Source organism: Sphaerodactylus townsendi, linkage group LG06 (genome assembly GCF_021028975.2).
Source record: "Sphaerodactylus townsendi isolate TG3544 linkage group LG06, MPM_Stown_v2.3, whole genome shotgun sequence".
NCBI classification, from domain to species: Eukaryota; Metazoa; Chordata; class Lepidosauria; order Squamata; family Sphaerodactylidae; genus Sphaerodactylus; species Sphaerodactylus townsendi.
In genome coordinates this window covers 76057269-76073287 of record NC_059430.1, presented here as the reverse complement: position 1 = coordinate 76073287, position 16019 = coordinate 76057269, and the positions used below count along the sequence as shown (strand labels likewise).

The 16019-nt window shown below is 38.8% G+C and overlaps 1 protein-coding gene across 3 annotated transcripts in view; it reads left to right on the top strand.

Annotated features, from left to right (window-relative positions):
- POT1 (protection of telomeres 1) overlaps window positions 1-16019 on the top strand; it is a 113156-nt gene that overhangs the window by 29224 nt on the left and 67913 nt on the right. For all 3 annotated transcript variants that reach the window (XR_007244802.1, XM_048500104.1, XM_048500103.1), the window contains exons 7-8: window positions 6664-6794; window positions 14749-15039. Coding sequence is in view for 2 of the 3 variants with exons in the window: in XM_048500104.1 (XP_048356061.1) it covers window positions 6664-6794; window positions 14749-15039 (422 nt within the window). In the remaining variant the exon portion in view is untranslated. The remainder of the gene's footprint in view (window positions 1-6663; window positions 6795-14748; window positions 15040-16019) is intronic.

The window sequence follows — 16019 nt, the reverse complement described above, 5'->3', positions numbered from 1 at the left end:
TTATGGCGACCAAGGGAGCTAATGGAAGATGTAATATTTGAATCAAGCTTCCTCATCAATGTTTTTACTCTGCACCATATTTTAAGCGTATCATCAGGAGACTGTCCTTATGCTATTCCCCAAGTTTGGTGAGGTTTGGTTCAGGGAGTCCAAATTTATGGACTCCCAAAGGGGGTGCCCCATCCCCCATTGTTTCCAATGGGAGCTAATAGGAGATGGGGGCTGCAGTTTTGAGGGTCCATAACTTTGGCCCCCCTGAACCAAACTGCACCAAACCTGGGGGGTATCATTAGGGAAGTCTCCTGATGAGACCCTGAAAGTTTTGAGACTGTGCCTTCAGAAATGTGCCCCCACCCCCCGGCAACCTGCAACCCCCATTGACAGCAATGCAGAAAACTCAATGCGGAACAAAGATTCATGGGCAAATGTCTGGAATGTTCCTGCAGGGGGTGCATTTTTGGACATATCAGCACCAAAATTTCAGGGTATCATCTGGAGACTGTCATGATGGCACCCCCCAAGATTGGTTCAGGGGGTTCAATGTTATTGGACCCTCAAAAGGGTAGCCCCCATCTCCTTAGCAAAGAATGGGGGATGGGGCACCCCCTTTGAGGGTCCATAACTTTGGACTCCCTAAACCAAACTGCACCGAACTTGGGAGGTCCCATAAGGACAGTTTCCATATGATACCCTGAAATGTTGGTGCCAATACATCCAAACGTGCGCCCCCTGCAGGAACATCCCAGAAACTTGCCCTTTGTTCTGCATTGAGTTTTCTGTATTGCTGTCAATGGGGGTTGCAGGCTGGGGGTGGGCACATTACTGAAGGCACTGTCTCAAAGCTTTCAGGGTCTCATCAGGAGACTGCATAACTTTGGACTCCTTGAACCAAACCTCAGCAAACTTGGGGAGTAGCATAAGGACAGTCTCCTGATGAGACCCTGAAATTTTGGTGCTATGTCTAAAAATGCACCCCCTGCAGGCACCAATGTCCTGGTGCAAAAAAAATGGTCGTGGTGGAGTGGCTGCCCATGGGGGGGGGGCATCCAACTCAGGTTTTGCCCAGGGCTACAGTTTGCCTCGTTACGCCCCTGTAGAAACACACCTATGCATGAAACCCACAAATTTCAATTGGTATGTCCTTGAGGTATAGGTTACAATCTGTAGTGGTAAGGCTCACACAAACTGAGAATTGAACATACATTTTGAAATTTTAGTGGAACTAATGGAGTTAATGTGATTGGTGTGGTTATCTACGATACTTAGACACAGCAACAACTAGAAAAAAAACCCTCACTTTATTTAATGAATTGAATTCTTACATGAGATTCATGCCACAATGTTAACATTGAATTGACTGATAAAATGAAAGATTTTCTTTCCTGGGGACAATTTGTAGGAGAGATAATCATAGTGAATACCTATTACTAGTGAAACATTTCCTTCCTGTCCAAATCTTGCTGATTGTGCAGGATGTCTAGCAGTTTGTAGCCTTCTTATAGTTAAGAAACTAAAAATCAAAGAGTTCCTAAACAAGCAGATACATAGATAATGTAAACAAGCTCTTTCTTGTGATGCAGTCTACTAAAATTAGCATATTAAAGCATCTGTCTAGCCAGATGCTAATAGTAGTTTCTTAATGCTTCTGATTCATTTTGAAGTGGCTTCAGGCTTGTCCCACATTTATTTTCGTAAATTTCATAATTCAGTTGTTAGCTTAATTTTCAGTATTTGCTGTTCAACATCTTGGATAGTAAGACTTGAAACAAGCTTAACATTATAAGTGTGTGTGTGTGTGTGTGCGCGCGCGCGTGCATGTGCATGCGTGCGTGTGTGTCGATTTAGAGTAGTGTCGTATTTTCCCTGTTGCAAAAATCTTTTTTTTTATTTTTGTACTAATGAGAGAGAAGAATGTGGTTGTCCAAACTGTGTATCTCATTCATTACTTACAATAGTATAGATTTATACCAGTTTCATCTATTTTCTAATGGTTCATCTGATGTAGATAACAATAAATTAGCCCATAAATTGTATGTTTATATTATTACCAAAAGAGCTATTCTTTACATATATTTCTGCAAGTAGTAAATATATTAGTTTCCTAAGTTGGGTAATATAGATATTGTATACATTTAATTTAACCATTCATTCCCTTTATCAATTTTTTTTCTTCCATTTCTGAGCAACTAATATGCTAAATGCTTTCAAGAGCTTACAGATTCATTCAGTTTGATGCTGCCATCACATACCGTATATACTTGCGTATAAGTCGACCCGCATATAAGTCGAGACACCTAATTTTACCACAAAAAACTGGGAAAACTTATTGACTCGCGTATAAGTCGAGGGTGGGAAATGCAGCAGCTGGTGGTAAATTTCAAAAATAAAAATAGATGCCAATAAAATTACATCAATTGAGGCATCAGTAGGTTAACTGTTTTTGAATATTTATTTCAAAGAAAAACAGTAAACTGGCTCTGTAAGTGGAAAAGAGGGTCAACAAGAACAATATGGTATCAACAATAACTTTAAAAGTACAAAAACCTTAGCTCAACTAGCAACCAAGCTAAAACACAAGAGTTAAAATCCTCCAAAGAGCTGGAACCTCATCATCATCTGTATGTCCAAATATATGGCAACTTAGATTTTTTAGGAGGGATATTATTATCAGAAATGGAAAATCTACTGGTAACTCAAAATTGTAAACAGTGGGGGATGGGGCATCCCCTTTGGGGGTCAATAACTTTGGATCCCCTGACCCAAACCTCACCAAACCTGGCTGGTATCATAAAGAGACTCTCCTGATGATACCAGCCAGGTTTGGTGAAGTTTGGTTCAGAGGGTCCAAAGTTATGGACCCTCAAAAGGGTAGCCCCATCTACTAATAGCTCCCATTAAAAACAATGGGGAATGGGGCACCTCATTTGGGGGTTCATAACTTTGGACCCCCCAAACCAAACTTTACCAAACTTGGCTGGTATCATCAGGAGTGTCTTCTTAGGGTACCTGGAAATTTTGGTGCCGCTAGCATAAAAACTGCGCCCCCTGCTGGCCGGCAAAGTAAAAACACACACAAAATTTTAATGACCCGCATATAAGTCGAGGGGAGCTTTTTCAGCATAAAAAATGTGCTGAAAAATTCGACTTATACATGAGTATATATGGTATTTAACACCTAACAATACTACTGGGGAGTAATCAATTTTAGCTCTAGGCTAAATCTTTGTTGAGTAGAATTTCTGAATCTTGCCTGAAAAGGCTAAAGAACAGGAATGCTTCTGTTCCCCATGCCATATCACAACGTAACATTTAGAGTAGGTTTTACACGCTTCGGAGTGGGCTTTTTTTAGGTAGAACATTTCTTCAAATCACATTGATGTTGTTCACAATTAGATTCAAGTCAGTTTATACTTCATGACACTATAGAGGACCCTTACTGGTGGAACCTAGCTTCTACATATTTTGCCTTAGTTTGCAGTAATTTGCTGTATATCAAGATAATTATATAAAATATGCATAGCACATAAAATAGCTTTCTTCACTGTATTACATTCAATAAGAATTCTGAAAACTAGCAGGATCCTTTTACTCACTGGAATGAACTGAATGCATTCAAACTAATGATATTCCTGTTTTTCAAAATCACAAGGCAAGTTCTGTAAAGCAGCAGTTAGGACTTTACAAAAGTATGGATTCATGGAACCTTCTGTTTGCTTTCATGTCTTAGCAATAGAGATACTTTCAGTGATGTGCCCTCAACATGATGGGCTAGAACTGGAATAATTTCAGTTTTAACTAAAAAAAAAAGAATAGTAGGAAGGGCTACAAATCTATGATTTTAAAAAATATATATTTTGGCGATATGGGGTTGAATCCACACTAGCGTTTCTGCTGGTGAATCCACAGATACAAGGACCTGGGCCAACAGATCCACAGGTATCAATCCAAGCTATCAGTACCTTGTAGTATAAAGAAAAATAGTACTACAAATAACAAGGTACTAGATTGATGGTAGTGTTTGTATTTTTAAATATAAGGTTCAAGTAATTCTATGCTAAACTGATATATTTTCTTTCCTTAAGCAATGTGAAGTCTGAGTGTAGTGAAAGTATATTATACTGCCCATATAACTTGTTTAAACTGAGATACCCTTGTACTGATGTACGGATGCAAAATTTTAGCTATCTCTGTTCTTGCCTTGTTTTGAAAAGTGATTGAATTTTAGTTTGTATTCTCATAGATCCTGTGTAGCTTCCTTCAAAGGTCCAGATTTCTCCAGCCTTAATTTTATTAAAAGAGGCGATAATAAAGAGCCAACAATCAGAAGCCTTTAGTCCTATAATTTGTTTTCCTATCTATTATTTATACCAGCTCCCTGGCAATTTGCTGTACTTTGATGTTTGCAGAAGATAACTGATAATTTTCAAAGACAAACTAATTTCGAGTATCATGCGTATTAAGCTAAACTTCTCAGGACTATTCCTGTATGTTAACCTGCTATTTTAATCTCTAGAAAATAGCTTGTTTACTATTCTGTTTTTAGGTTACAAGTTCAGCTGAGTTTCTGATGTTAATACCAGCTGGTTTTTAATCATTTAGTTTTCTCCAAAATTAGGGAAGTATATGCATACATATATGTATATTGCTCACCAAACATATGTTTTTCAAGTTTGGCCCCCATCTGCAGTTAGCTAAATCTCTAGATAGGAGTCATACTTACCCAGGACAGATGCTGAGAAATGCACCAGGCTTGGAGTTGCTCCCAGCTGACAGTTCTGGGCTCAGAGATAGGGTAGAAGAAGTGGGGTGATAGGGGTAGAAAGAAGGGAGATTTGTCGGAGGGAGGGTGGAGAGAGATAGAAAAGTTATCTTCTGAGGGAGGGGGAGAGAGATAAAAAAGACAGGGGGATTGAAGGAAGGGGGATAGAAAGAAAGAAGGGGGATTTGTCTGAGGGGAGAGAAAGAGGTACGGTTTAACAAGGCATGGGGAATAGAAGAGCTGATAGTAAGAGAAGATCTGAAAAGGATGGGATAAAAGCTGCAAATTGACATAGAGGGTTGAGGGGGGAAAAGGTTAAGAGGATTGCTAGAGATGGGGGGAGAAAGAGAAAAACCAACATAGAAGGGATGCAGGGAGAAGGGCTGCTACAGGAAAATTGATAGATAAGGGTTTGGGAGAGAAAGAGAAATTACAGAACTTTGACAGAGAAGTTAAGAGAAGGAATGAAGCATAGTAGGGGAATGCTCTCTCCCTGCAAATTTCTTGCAAGTCCCCACTGTCTGTATATCTAATTCCCAAGTCCGACCCCTGCCTATGGATACTTAATCCTTAGCCTTTCAAAACTTCAAAGATCTTACAGGTCTGGAGGGTGAAAGAGGAAAATAGTAAGAATTTTATGGAGACTGTGACTGTAAATGAAAAGGAATGGAAAGATCTGAGAGACACAGAGGCTGAAGTCACTCTGAGCAGGCCACAGTTAGTACAGGAAGAACAATATCTGCCAGGCGAAACCTACAAAATCAGAGGGACCAGTGGCCCAGCCTTTCAAGGTAAAGTAGCAGAGATCCCTATGTAGAGTGTTGTGTGGTTTCCGGGCTGTATGGCCGTGTTCTAGTAGCATTTTCTTCTGCCTGCATCTGTGGATGGCATCTTCAAAAGATGATGCAGACAAAACTTCAGGAGAAAATGCTATTAGAACACAGCCATACAGCCGGAAACCACACAACACCCCAGTGATTCCGGCTGTGAAAGCCTTCGACAGTACATCCCTATGTAACACACAGACTTCCATGGAAAGTTGATAATGGGAATCTGGAAAACACTAACATTTCCATTTTATTGAGAAATGATTTAGCTTCACAGACTAAAAAAGTTAATGTGATTACCAGAGCTACAGTAAGAAATAGTAGGCCTGATTATATAGGCATTGCTATGGTGAAAGAATTGAGACATGTAGAGGAGGATGTGGAAACTAAACTCAATCTGATTTCTACACATACAAACAGTGAAGAGTTTCTGAGCTATTGAAGCCAATGTGGAGTAGTAGTTAGAGTTTCAGTGTAGGGTCCAAAAGATCCAGGTTCAATTGTGAATTTTGCTGTAAAAGGTCACTGGGTGATTTTATACCAGTTGTATACTTTCAGTCTCACCCACGTTGCAAGGTTGTTGTGTAGATAAAAAGGAGTAGAGAATGAAGGTTGCTTTGGTCCCCACTGGAGAATGATGGGGTAGAAATGTAGTAACTAAATAACAAATATAGCTAAAGATAAGAAGTAGATAAAAGGTAGTCTGGTGAATGGCTGAGAAGAGATTGACATGGGGGAAGAAGAGAGGATATGGAAGTTGCCAGATGGAGAGAACGAGGAAATAGTATGGGGACTAGGCCAGAGTGGCGAATGAAGGACTTCCCAGAAGTTGTTGTGGGTTCCATACAGTGGAAATATGCCAGGCCCAGTGGGGGGGCACTGTACAACTGGGCCACAAATGTAGAGGCTGGAGTGGGAAAAGGGAAAGCTTAAGGCTGAGGCAGATAAATGTGGGCTGGCTGTTGAATAAGAAGAAGATAGAGTTGCCCTAGTCAGTAAATACCTAGAGATTTGGTGAGCAGGGAGGGGAGGGACTAATTGTAGTATGTTTTCACAACTTTTTTTTGTCTTTCACAGATTATTGTTCAGTGGTAACAATCGTGGACCAATCGGACACTAAGTTGGTTTGTACGCTTTTTAATGCAAACACAGATGCCCTTCCAAAAATCTACAAAAATGGTGACATTGTTCGATTTCATAGATTAAAGGTAAATTTACCCTAGTATCTCGGACTTGTGGAGTTTGTGCTGAACTGCAGTGTGGTGCAACCAACCAAGCAGGTCATTGTCCATGCTAAGTAATCCAGAGTTTTTCACACATATTTTTCAAGCCGAAGCTGAGAGGTGCAAGCCCCTTACTGCTGAATGCTAAATATAAAGAGATAGCCTATATGTGAACAGGGGGAGGGGGTTGCTTGCAGAGATCAGAGGTCCAATCTCTGCAGCCAAACCCAGCTCATGCCTCCCCACTGGCAAAGCCAGTTTCTGTCTTTGAATGGGGGGGGGGGGGGGCGCAGCTGCCTGCGGAGTCTGGAATTCCTATCAGGCAGCTATGACAGCCAAAATATTTGAAACCTATCTGTTTTTTTTCCAACACCAAGCTAAGTTGGCTCTGCTGAATAGCCTGGGTTTTTTTTCTGGGGAACCCCCACCCAAAAAACCAAGATAGTGTTTTCATGGTTTCTTGTGATTCAGTTTTACCAAATTTCCACTCCAGTGGCATACCTCAGGATGCCTAGTAAGCACATTGCACAAGTGATATTTGAACCAGGGGCTTCCAGATTCATAGCTTTATACTTGCTGTGGCAGCTTCCTTGTGCTTCACAGCAGTATAAAAAAGCAGGCTCTGAATATTCTAAAGTAAATATTTTCCATTTCCTGTAGAGATACTGTTTTGCTCAACAACGACCAGATTATAAGTCTGAAAAGTTGAGGACACTTCAGCCTGAGTTGTACATGTTCTTTTGTAAATGTCCTTCTTGTGGGGAAAGCTTAGTTCAAGTATGCATGTATGTGAATGAAGCTTTAGCTTTCATTTTAACCGTGATCTTAACAGCCTTGCAGGAAAAATTGAGCAGAAACCTCCTGCTTGTCTTGAAGCAGATAAAACTCTGCACCATAAAAGCTGAATGTGCTGCATGACCGTAGCTCAATATGTAAGGATATTTATTTACTAAACTGATATTTTGTTGCCAGGATTTTTTTAGAACGTCAGCCGTAAAATAAAATAAAAACTTTAGAAATATAAACTACAAAAATTCAAAATGCAAAGCAAGTTGAAATTGTGAGGAATATAAACTCACAACTCCAACAGCAGGAGACAAACTACACATTACAGCAGCCATGACGAATGACATTCAGCATTTTAAAAGTCCACAAGAGCCTAACTGAACTTGGGACCGTGGGGGCGTGGGCTAAACCATTTTCCCAAGCCAAAATAGGCTGTGGGCAGGATTATTTGTCCTTGGAGCAGCTTCGAAATCGGGAAGATAACACACACACACCCCCAGGGTTCATTCCTGTTGATTATTAAAATATCTTTCCCTCTGAACCTGTTGTGTGTTGCAAAGAAAGTGAGATTGGTTCCCAGACTCAATTGGTTAGAAATCATCATAATATGACCCTCTGACCATATTTACCAGAAACTAGTTGAAACAAAAATATTTCCATATACAGTGGCAAATTAGAAGGCCCTGCTTCTTATAGATTTGAGTATCTTCTAGATAGGTTGAAGTACAGACTCTTCAGAGTTCATTTAGGAACAGAAGTTCATTGAGATGCATAGAACCCAAACCTTATATCTGAATTCAAAATGAAAAACTTGATGTAAAAATATGAAAGTTGATTGATTGAAACTACCATGATTTACATTTCTCTTATCCTTGTATAGAATGTATCTGGATTTTCTTCTGATACAAGTTCCTTTAGTTAGAATGTATAGCAACTGCAGAAAGACATTCTGTTAATACTACTTTATATTCAAAATATTGTATTTGCCTACTATTATCTTGTGGAAGAAAATGGGAATTATTAATCTTTTATAGGATGAACAAATTGGCGTTGTTTCTACATATTTTGGGGACATACATTTTGTAACTTAACTACAAAGATTAAGCAAATATATTTACTACAAATGGGTTGATTTGTTTTTTTAAAACTAATTTAATTAATCTGTTTTCATAATCAGATAATGGAGTGTGTTTTTGATAATATGTGATTAAGTAATGAAAAGAAATCCTCTCGCGTATTAGCAATGCACTGAAAATAACTGTAATGGGTGTGGATAAAGGAATAGAAAAAGAAAGTCAGAGAATATTCTCCAGTCAGAGAAAAATAGTTGTCGTGTAAACATATGACATGTTGTGGCCAACTCAAGCAGTGAAATAGATGAGAGAAAAATTATTTAAATTCCAAAAATATGGGGGAGCAGATAATATATTCAAATTCAACATGCCTCACTACCCCAATGGGACTACTTAAATATGAGAAGCAACAGGAAAGCAGTGGAGGGTGATGGATGGGAAACACAAAATTATTCTGTTGATGCTACCTTTCTGAGGTTTTTTAAAAATTAACTTTATTTACACTCTGCCTTTCTCCCCAGTGGAAATCCAAAGTAGTTTACACTGCTTTCCTCTCCTCCATTTTATCTTCAAAACAGCCCTGTGAAGTCGGTTAGGCTGAAAATGTGCAACTGGTCTGAAGTCATCCTGCATGCCTCCACAGCTGAACATTAGTCTGCAACTTCACACTAAGCACATCATTCACTGAATTAACTTCTCTAGGTAGTCAGGGTTTGGGGAGGGGTGGGGACTTACAGCAGACCTTGACCAATTTTCTTTTGCTGTGTAAGTCAGCCCAAAAAATGAAGCACCAGACTCATTTTGCAGTCTGCTGGATTTTGTATTTTAATCACTATATTTTGTAATTATTACTGCCACAGACAGCTACTACTGAATACTTCAGTTTCTTGGAATTCTGTTCAAGCGATGACAAAAATTCTGAAGTATGGGAGTAACCCTGACTATCATCATAATAAAATAATTGCTGAAAATATTAGGTTCTGCAGTTAAATTCTTAGGTGCCAGGGCTACCTGGCATCTGAGATTTGTTGAGCCTTGGCATACACTATTTTGGTTCTTAGTCATTCAGATGCAGAAAAGACTTCAGCATAGAGACCCCAAGCAACAAAATTAATGAACTTATCAGGAAGTACTTTATTTATTTAAATATGAGAAGCGACATGATAGCCACTCTGCAAAAGACAGAGGAATAGATTCATTTCAGTACTTCAGACTTGAACGGAAACACCACACTCCCAAAGTCAGCAATGTAGGCAATTGCTGAGCCAAATCAGACATTGCAGGTGTGCCCCAGTCACACAGAAAGTAGGTTGGAGGGTATAACAGCAAGAAGGATGCTTTGATGAGAAGCTCAGAACCTTCTCCTTAGCTGCAGCATACATCCCCACAGTCTGCCTTCTAGATCTTTTTTTTCACAATCAACCTTTGATCCTGGAAATGGGCTTGGTTTAGAAAAAAGTTGGCAGAGAGTGCCCAAAGCACCTAGCCCAGTGAAAAGCAGCATCGACTTCTGCTGTTTTGCACTTGGTGCCGCCTCCTCCAAGGGCCAACAAATCAGATCAAGCTGTTAATCCTGCCTGGAGCACCCAACCTAGGGCAGTAGCAGCTGCTTTGTGCTGGAGTTTGCTCAGCACCAGTTGACTTGGACAGTCCAGTGTTTTGACTGACTGGTTGGGATAAACTCTGAAAAAATACTAGACACGAAAATGTGTAGTTAGTGAAAATACTGTGCTGTGTAGTGAAGCCTCTGGGCATAGGCTGATAACCTTGTTTTCGGGCCAGATCCAGCTGCCCGGATAATATGACAACCCTCAACGTGTATAGAATGTGGGTGAAAGAAAGATGATATTCAGACTGGCTCCACCTTTGGTTCATGTTCCTTTTTATCATTCATATATGGGTACCACAATTTAATTTTATCTGCAGGCTGTGCCTATAACTTCTACCAGTGTCTAATACAACCTAGCCTTTCCCTTTTCCCCCTTTGCTATGCACAAAGCGGTGTGCCTTCCAGAGAGCTGGGAACTGAGTGTATGAACAACCTATTTAAGATTTTTACAGCTGTTGCACCAATTCATTTTGTAGCATTTTAAAATGTTATTTATGCAGGGCAACATGGTTGATTAAAGTGGGTTCACATATGTTCACATAATGGGTTGTTTATAACAAAGCACTTAGGAGTCAAATATTTGCCATACTAAGAGAAATCCCTGTATTCTTTGCAATAGTGTTTATTTGTTTCACTCAGAATGTGTGGAGAGAAGGGAACTATTTACTAGCTCTCCACTGTGTTTCCAAAGTATGGATTTGTCTTCTTTAGTAGACTTACAGTTGTGTAAGTACTGTCTCATAGGGTTTTTTTTTTTACCTCAGGTCTATCTTAGAATCCAATTTAGCTATGGTCAGGGTTCAACTGGCAAGCAAATTTAGAATAGTAAAAGTTAATTAAGCTACTTAAACATTATAGTTTTAAGCTGCCTAAGTAAATTATAATTTTCCTGCTTATCAGGGCGGAATATGCTTCCCATTGTTTCAATTAATTCATGTACTTCCCAGGCAAAATTCTTTGTCTAACGGAATAGCATCTTATCCTATTATCTGGCACTATATTGCAAAAAATTAATTAGGATCATGGAGCAGTATTTGAAATATGTGGTTGGAGTTAAATATTAGACACAAAGGACGCATACCTTGAAGTTTTTATAAATGCCAGTTTTTTAAAAATATGCTATTAAATCTCTCATCTAGTTCAAAAGTTAGATTCAGATTCCTATTTTTCCATGAGTTTTTTTCCTTTTCCTTTATTTTTTTAAAATTTTCTTTCCTTTTTTTGGTCATATATTTTGTAACGTTAAAAGTAATCTTTGCAAAAGTTGCATTACCACAATTGCATTACCACAATTTTACAACATACATTTTTGTTAGTTTTAAATCATGTAGTAGTAGGCAAATTGGGACCTTTTTATAGACCAGGCTGAAAGCAAAACTAAGGTTAACATGTAGTTCAGTAATTCATATTTATTAATTTAGCAAAATGAAGCCACTTGGGGATGTGAATTAAAAGGAGAGTGATATGGCAATACTGCACTTTTCTTTCTTTTAATCCTTTTTGTTCAGAGTAGTTTCAGTGCTAAAAATTGCATGTCTCAGTCAGTCTGTCCCACCCCCACCTACTATGTGATTTTGACCTTGCTGTGGAAAACAGGCAGCCCAATCCATTGGGTGGGAGACAGTTTCATGGTGGCCAGAGACAGTGTAGCCAGTCCACCTTCTCAGAGGAATAGGAAGGCATAGGGAAGATGAAAAAACCCAGCAACTCAACAAAAGCCCTGTTAGTTTCCAGTGGGCTACACATGCATTTTTGCTGGTGTAAGTTGCTGGCAGCTAAAGGGGTCATTCCCTGGCTGAAAGTCCTCAGGAAGCTGACTAAAATCAGCCCCGCCCTATGGACTTTGCAGCAGAGGAATGCCAGTGTAGCAGCAACTTCCACATTCATGCGCCACAGAGCCACGTGGCACCTGCGAGCAGCATTAATGTCTCTATCAACAGTGAATTTCACGCCGGTTCCACAGCCAGTAAATTGTCCACAACAAAAACAGCTGTTATCATGGGAGGTGGGCAGATTTTTGTTATGAGAACAGCTTTAGGGGAAAGGTTTATTATCTGCCCTCCACATGTTCTGGCTTTCTTTTCAAACCAATTTTGTTTGGGATGGCTTCTGTTTGTAAAGATTATTTTCTCAAATGTGGGAGAAGTAGGACATGTAGTTGTTTTCTTGCTTAGTGACATATTAATGCTATGTAATGTTTGCATATGTGCCAATACAGCTCTTCTATAGTCAGTTATTAACTTCATTCTTTTTAGTAAAAGACAAAAGATTTATACTATCTTAAAAGAATCTCTGTTGTATTGCAATATAAACCATTATGGTTTGATGAAGGGGATCAAATATTTGGGGGCATATAACCCATTATGGGTTAAAAAAAACCTATTTAGAAAGTGGAACTAATTGCATAATATGGAGTTTTGTGGCACAGAATTTACCAAAGCACAGAGAAAATCAGCTCTTCTATATATGCCTTTTAATGAACTTTTAATAGTGGTATCTCCAGGTATAAGATGATGAAATACTGTGGAGTTGGTTTTTTAGAACATTTTATCTAAATGATGAGAAATAAAACATTTGTTGGAAAGAGAAGTTTGAAATTCCACCTTGAATGTGGCAATATAAATGAAGCAGTATTGTCATAAACATACATAAACAAGACTTTCCTTCTCCTTGTGTCTTTTACAGTAATGGAGTATATTGCTGAAGTCAGCTGAAATACTAGAGGCTATCCATTTATCATAACTTGAAGTTCTTTGATAAAGATGCTTGTTTACTGCGTTAGGGACTAATCACTAATCACTGCGAAGGGTTTGTTTTACAAAGAAATTAATTTTAAATTGTTATGCACTTTAAAGTAATACTTTAAAAATGATAAGAAATTTGAATTTACTGATTAAAACTGTGAGGAGTCACATGAGTCAGATGATAATTAATTGGGCAATTTTCCCAATTGTGCAAAATTTCATGGAATGTATCTCCCCACCCTCCTTTTTGAATATTCTGATTCCTTTATGAGTTCAGTTGATGCACTGATGCCTTCAGTATTGCACATGTGAAAAGCAATGAGATTGTTCAGCCCTCTGAAGACTGGTTTGGGATTTTTATGTAGATATGTTAACCATTATTTTTTCTCATGCCTAAAGACTTCTTATGTAGAAGCCTCCACTTTGGGAAGACCCATTTCATGGCATTCTTATAGTCACAGGGTTATCATCTTCACAGTTGGAAAGAATAATGAGAGGAATCAGCCTGAATTTTCAGACTTCAGGGTTTCGTGCTTTCATGAATGTACTGCTACACCTCTTTTCACAGTTTCTTGTAATTTTATTAATGCTTTTAGAAAAGTGATTTTTTCAGAGTAGGCTTGGTTGTCATCACAACAAAAAACTAACCACAAACCTTGCACTAGTTTCTCCCCAGGATTCTTATAGTTTCATTTTTTCATGAAAGGTCCATTTAGCTGAATTTTAGAGCCAGTATAGGAAACAACTGTTTAAGAAATCAATCTGCCAGTATTGAATGGTATAAATAGAAGTTTATGTATAAAAATGACAAAAGCTGTATGCATTTATTTTTCTTATTCAGTAGAAAGTATTCTGATGTCAAATTATGATATTTGCACATATACCAATGCTCTCTGAAAACTCAGATATAAAATAATTTTCTAAGTAGTCGGGTGCAGTGGTGACCTGGGATTTTAAGATTTTTTGAACCCTGTCTTATGGTCACTTTGTTTAAGCAGCCTTTAGAGCTCAGGAGAGCATGACCAGAAGGATGTTTCTTCCTCATAATTTGCCCCACCATATTAAAGGAGTGGCTGAACCCCCATTATCTCTCTTTAAAAACAAAGTATTATATGCAACAAAAATCTTGTTCAATTTGCTTGTTGCCCAATATTGAGAAATGTAGAATATTTTTGTTTGTTTTGCTTCTGAGTCAAGGTGCAGTTTCTTCAGATGTTCAAGTAAATGCAGTGTGTGGTTCACACTTGTAATTCCAGTAAAAAAGCAATTTTTTAAAAAGGACCATAACCATGCTTTTTAGAGTAAGGATTAACCTGTGATTGTAATTAAATTATATATGTAACACTTTTAGTATGCTGAAACTATTATTTCTTGTTTTATACATGGCAAAAAATTGAGTTTAACCGATAGATGCTTTAATTTATATTATTAATTTGTTTATACACAACTTTCTCTCTATATAACTATATCACTGGCTGAAGGTCACTGAGCTGTGGCAAGGTGGATATGAGTAAATAAACAAACAAATCCTGGGACTCCAAAATTCTAGTATAGCTCTGCAGCTAGCGTACCATGATGGCTCCCTCATTGAGTCAGTTATTATAATTGGAAATTCTTTGTATGTTTGTCATGTTTTTGAGCAGTGTGGATTGGCATTTGAACGTAATTGCTAAAAACGTTAAACCTGGGTTTCATTATAGTACAACCAATGTCTTCATTTTGTCTAGGTCCAAGAGTTCAATGGACAGATGCAAGGAATTACCAATAATGGTTTTGCAGCACTTACTTTTGACGGCACAGTAGGAGCACCAGTGGTTCCCCGAACTACCACCAAATTATTCACATTTACCGATGAAGACAAGAAGATAGTAGAAGATTTGCGCATTTGGGCAGCAAGAAATTTTTCAAATTCTGTACCAGCAGCAAATTTGTCGAGCATCCAGCCACAAATGTTTTTTGACTTCACATGCCAACTAGTTGGGAAAGCAAAAACAGATGGATCTTCCTATCTCCTTAAGGTTTGCTTGTTTGTCAGTTTTGTTTTGTTTTAATTTTATTGCATTGTTATCCCAGCCTTTCCCCTTAAATGTTAATTTAAGTATTCTTATTCATTGGTACTTATTCATTTTTGATGAATGTAGGATTTTCTGCTTACCTGCTACTTCAGTCTCACAGAGAAGATCACAAATTGTAATTCTCCTTTCTGACCCTGGGACACCTTCAGACATGTAACCAGGGAAGTGTGGGGGTGCTTGAACCCCAGGCACTCCTTGTGACGAGAGCAGGCCAGGGAGGGTGTTCTTTCCCTAACCTGTTCCCACCCTCTTCTATTCCTGCCCTCAGCACCACTTGCCTGAATGTAAGTTAATCTTAATTTTAAAGCAACTGGGGGGTTGGGGGGGATTGTGGGCAACTGTACGCTCCTCTGCAGAAACCCTCTCTCTTCCCCTCCCTCTTCCTCCCCCTCCTGTCTTTCCCTTTCTCTCCTCCCCCCCTCTGGATGGAGGATAAACTACTGAGTAGTAATGTATGAGAACAAGATATTGGGGTGCAGGTCAACAGTAAGTCAAATATGAGCAGTGACTGTGATGCAGTGACAAAAAATGCTAATGCAATCATGGGTGTATTGATTGGAGCATAACAATAAGTTCACAAGAGGTTGTGGGGAGTGCAGTTTGAGAGCTTACTCAGGTCCATTTTCTATAGATATGCCCTGGATACTGGCAGGTTCCTTTACCCTCACAGGTTCAGGCAGCTTCCTTATTATACTGGACAGGTTTCCCCACCTTTTCTGTGACTGAGCTGTTTTGAGGTAGCATATGAAGTGTTTAAAGCTCATCTGCTCAGCCTTAGGAACTCCAGAAAGGTGAAGGGAGCTTGTTTTTCCCTTATGGCAAATCCCCCTTTTCAAGACACCAGAGAACTGTGGCAAGTTCAGTAAACACAAGTTAAAAATGTGGAACAAATTAGATAAAATCAGGAGATATTTCTAATGATT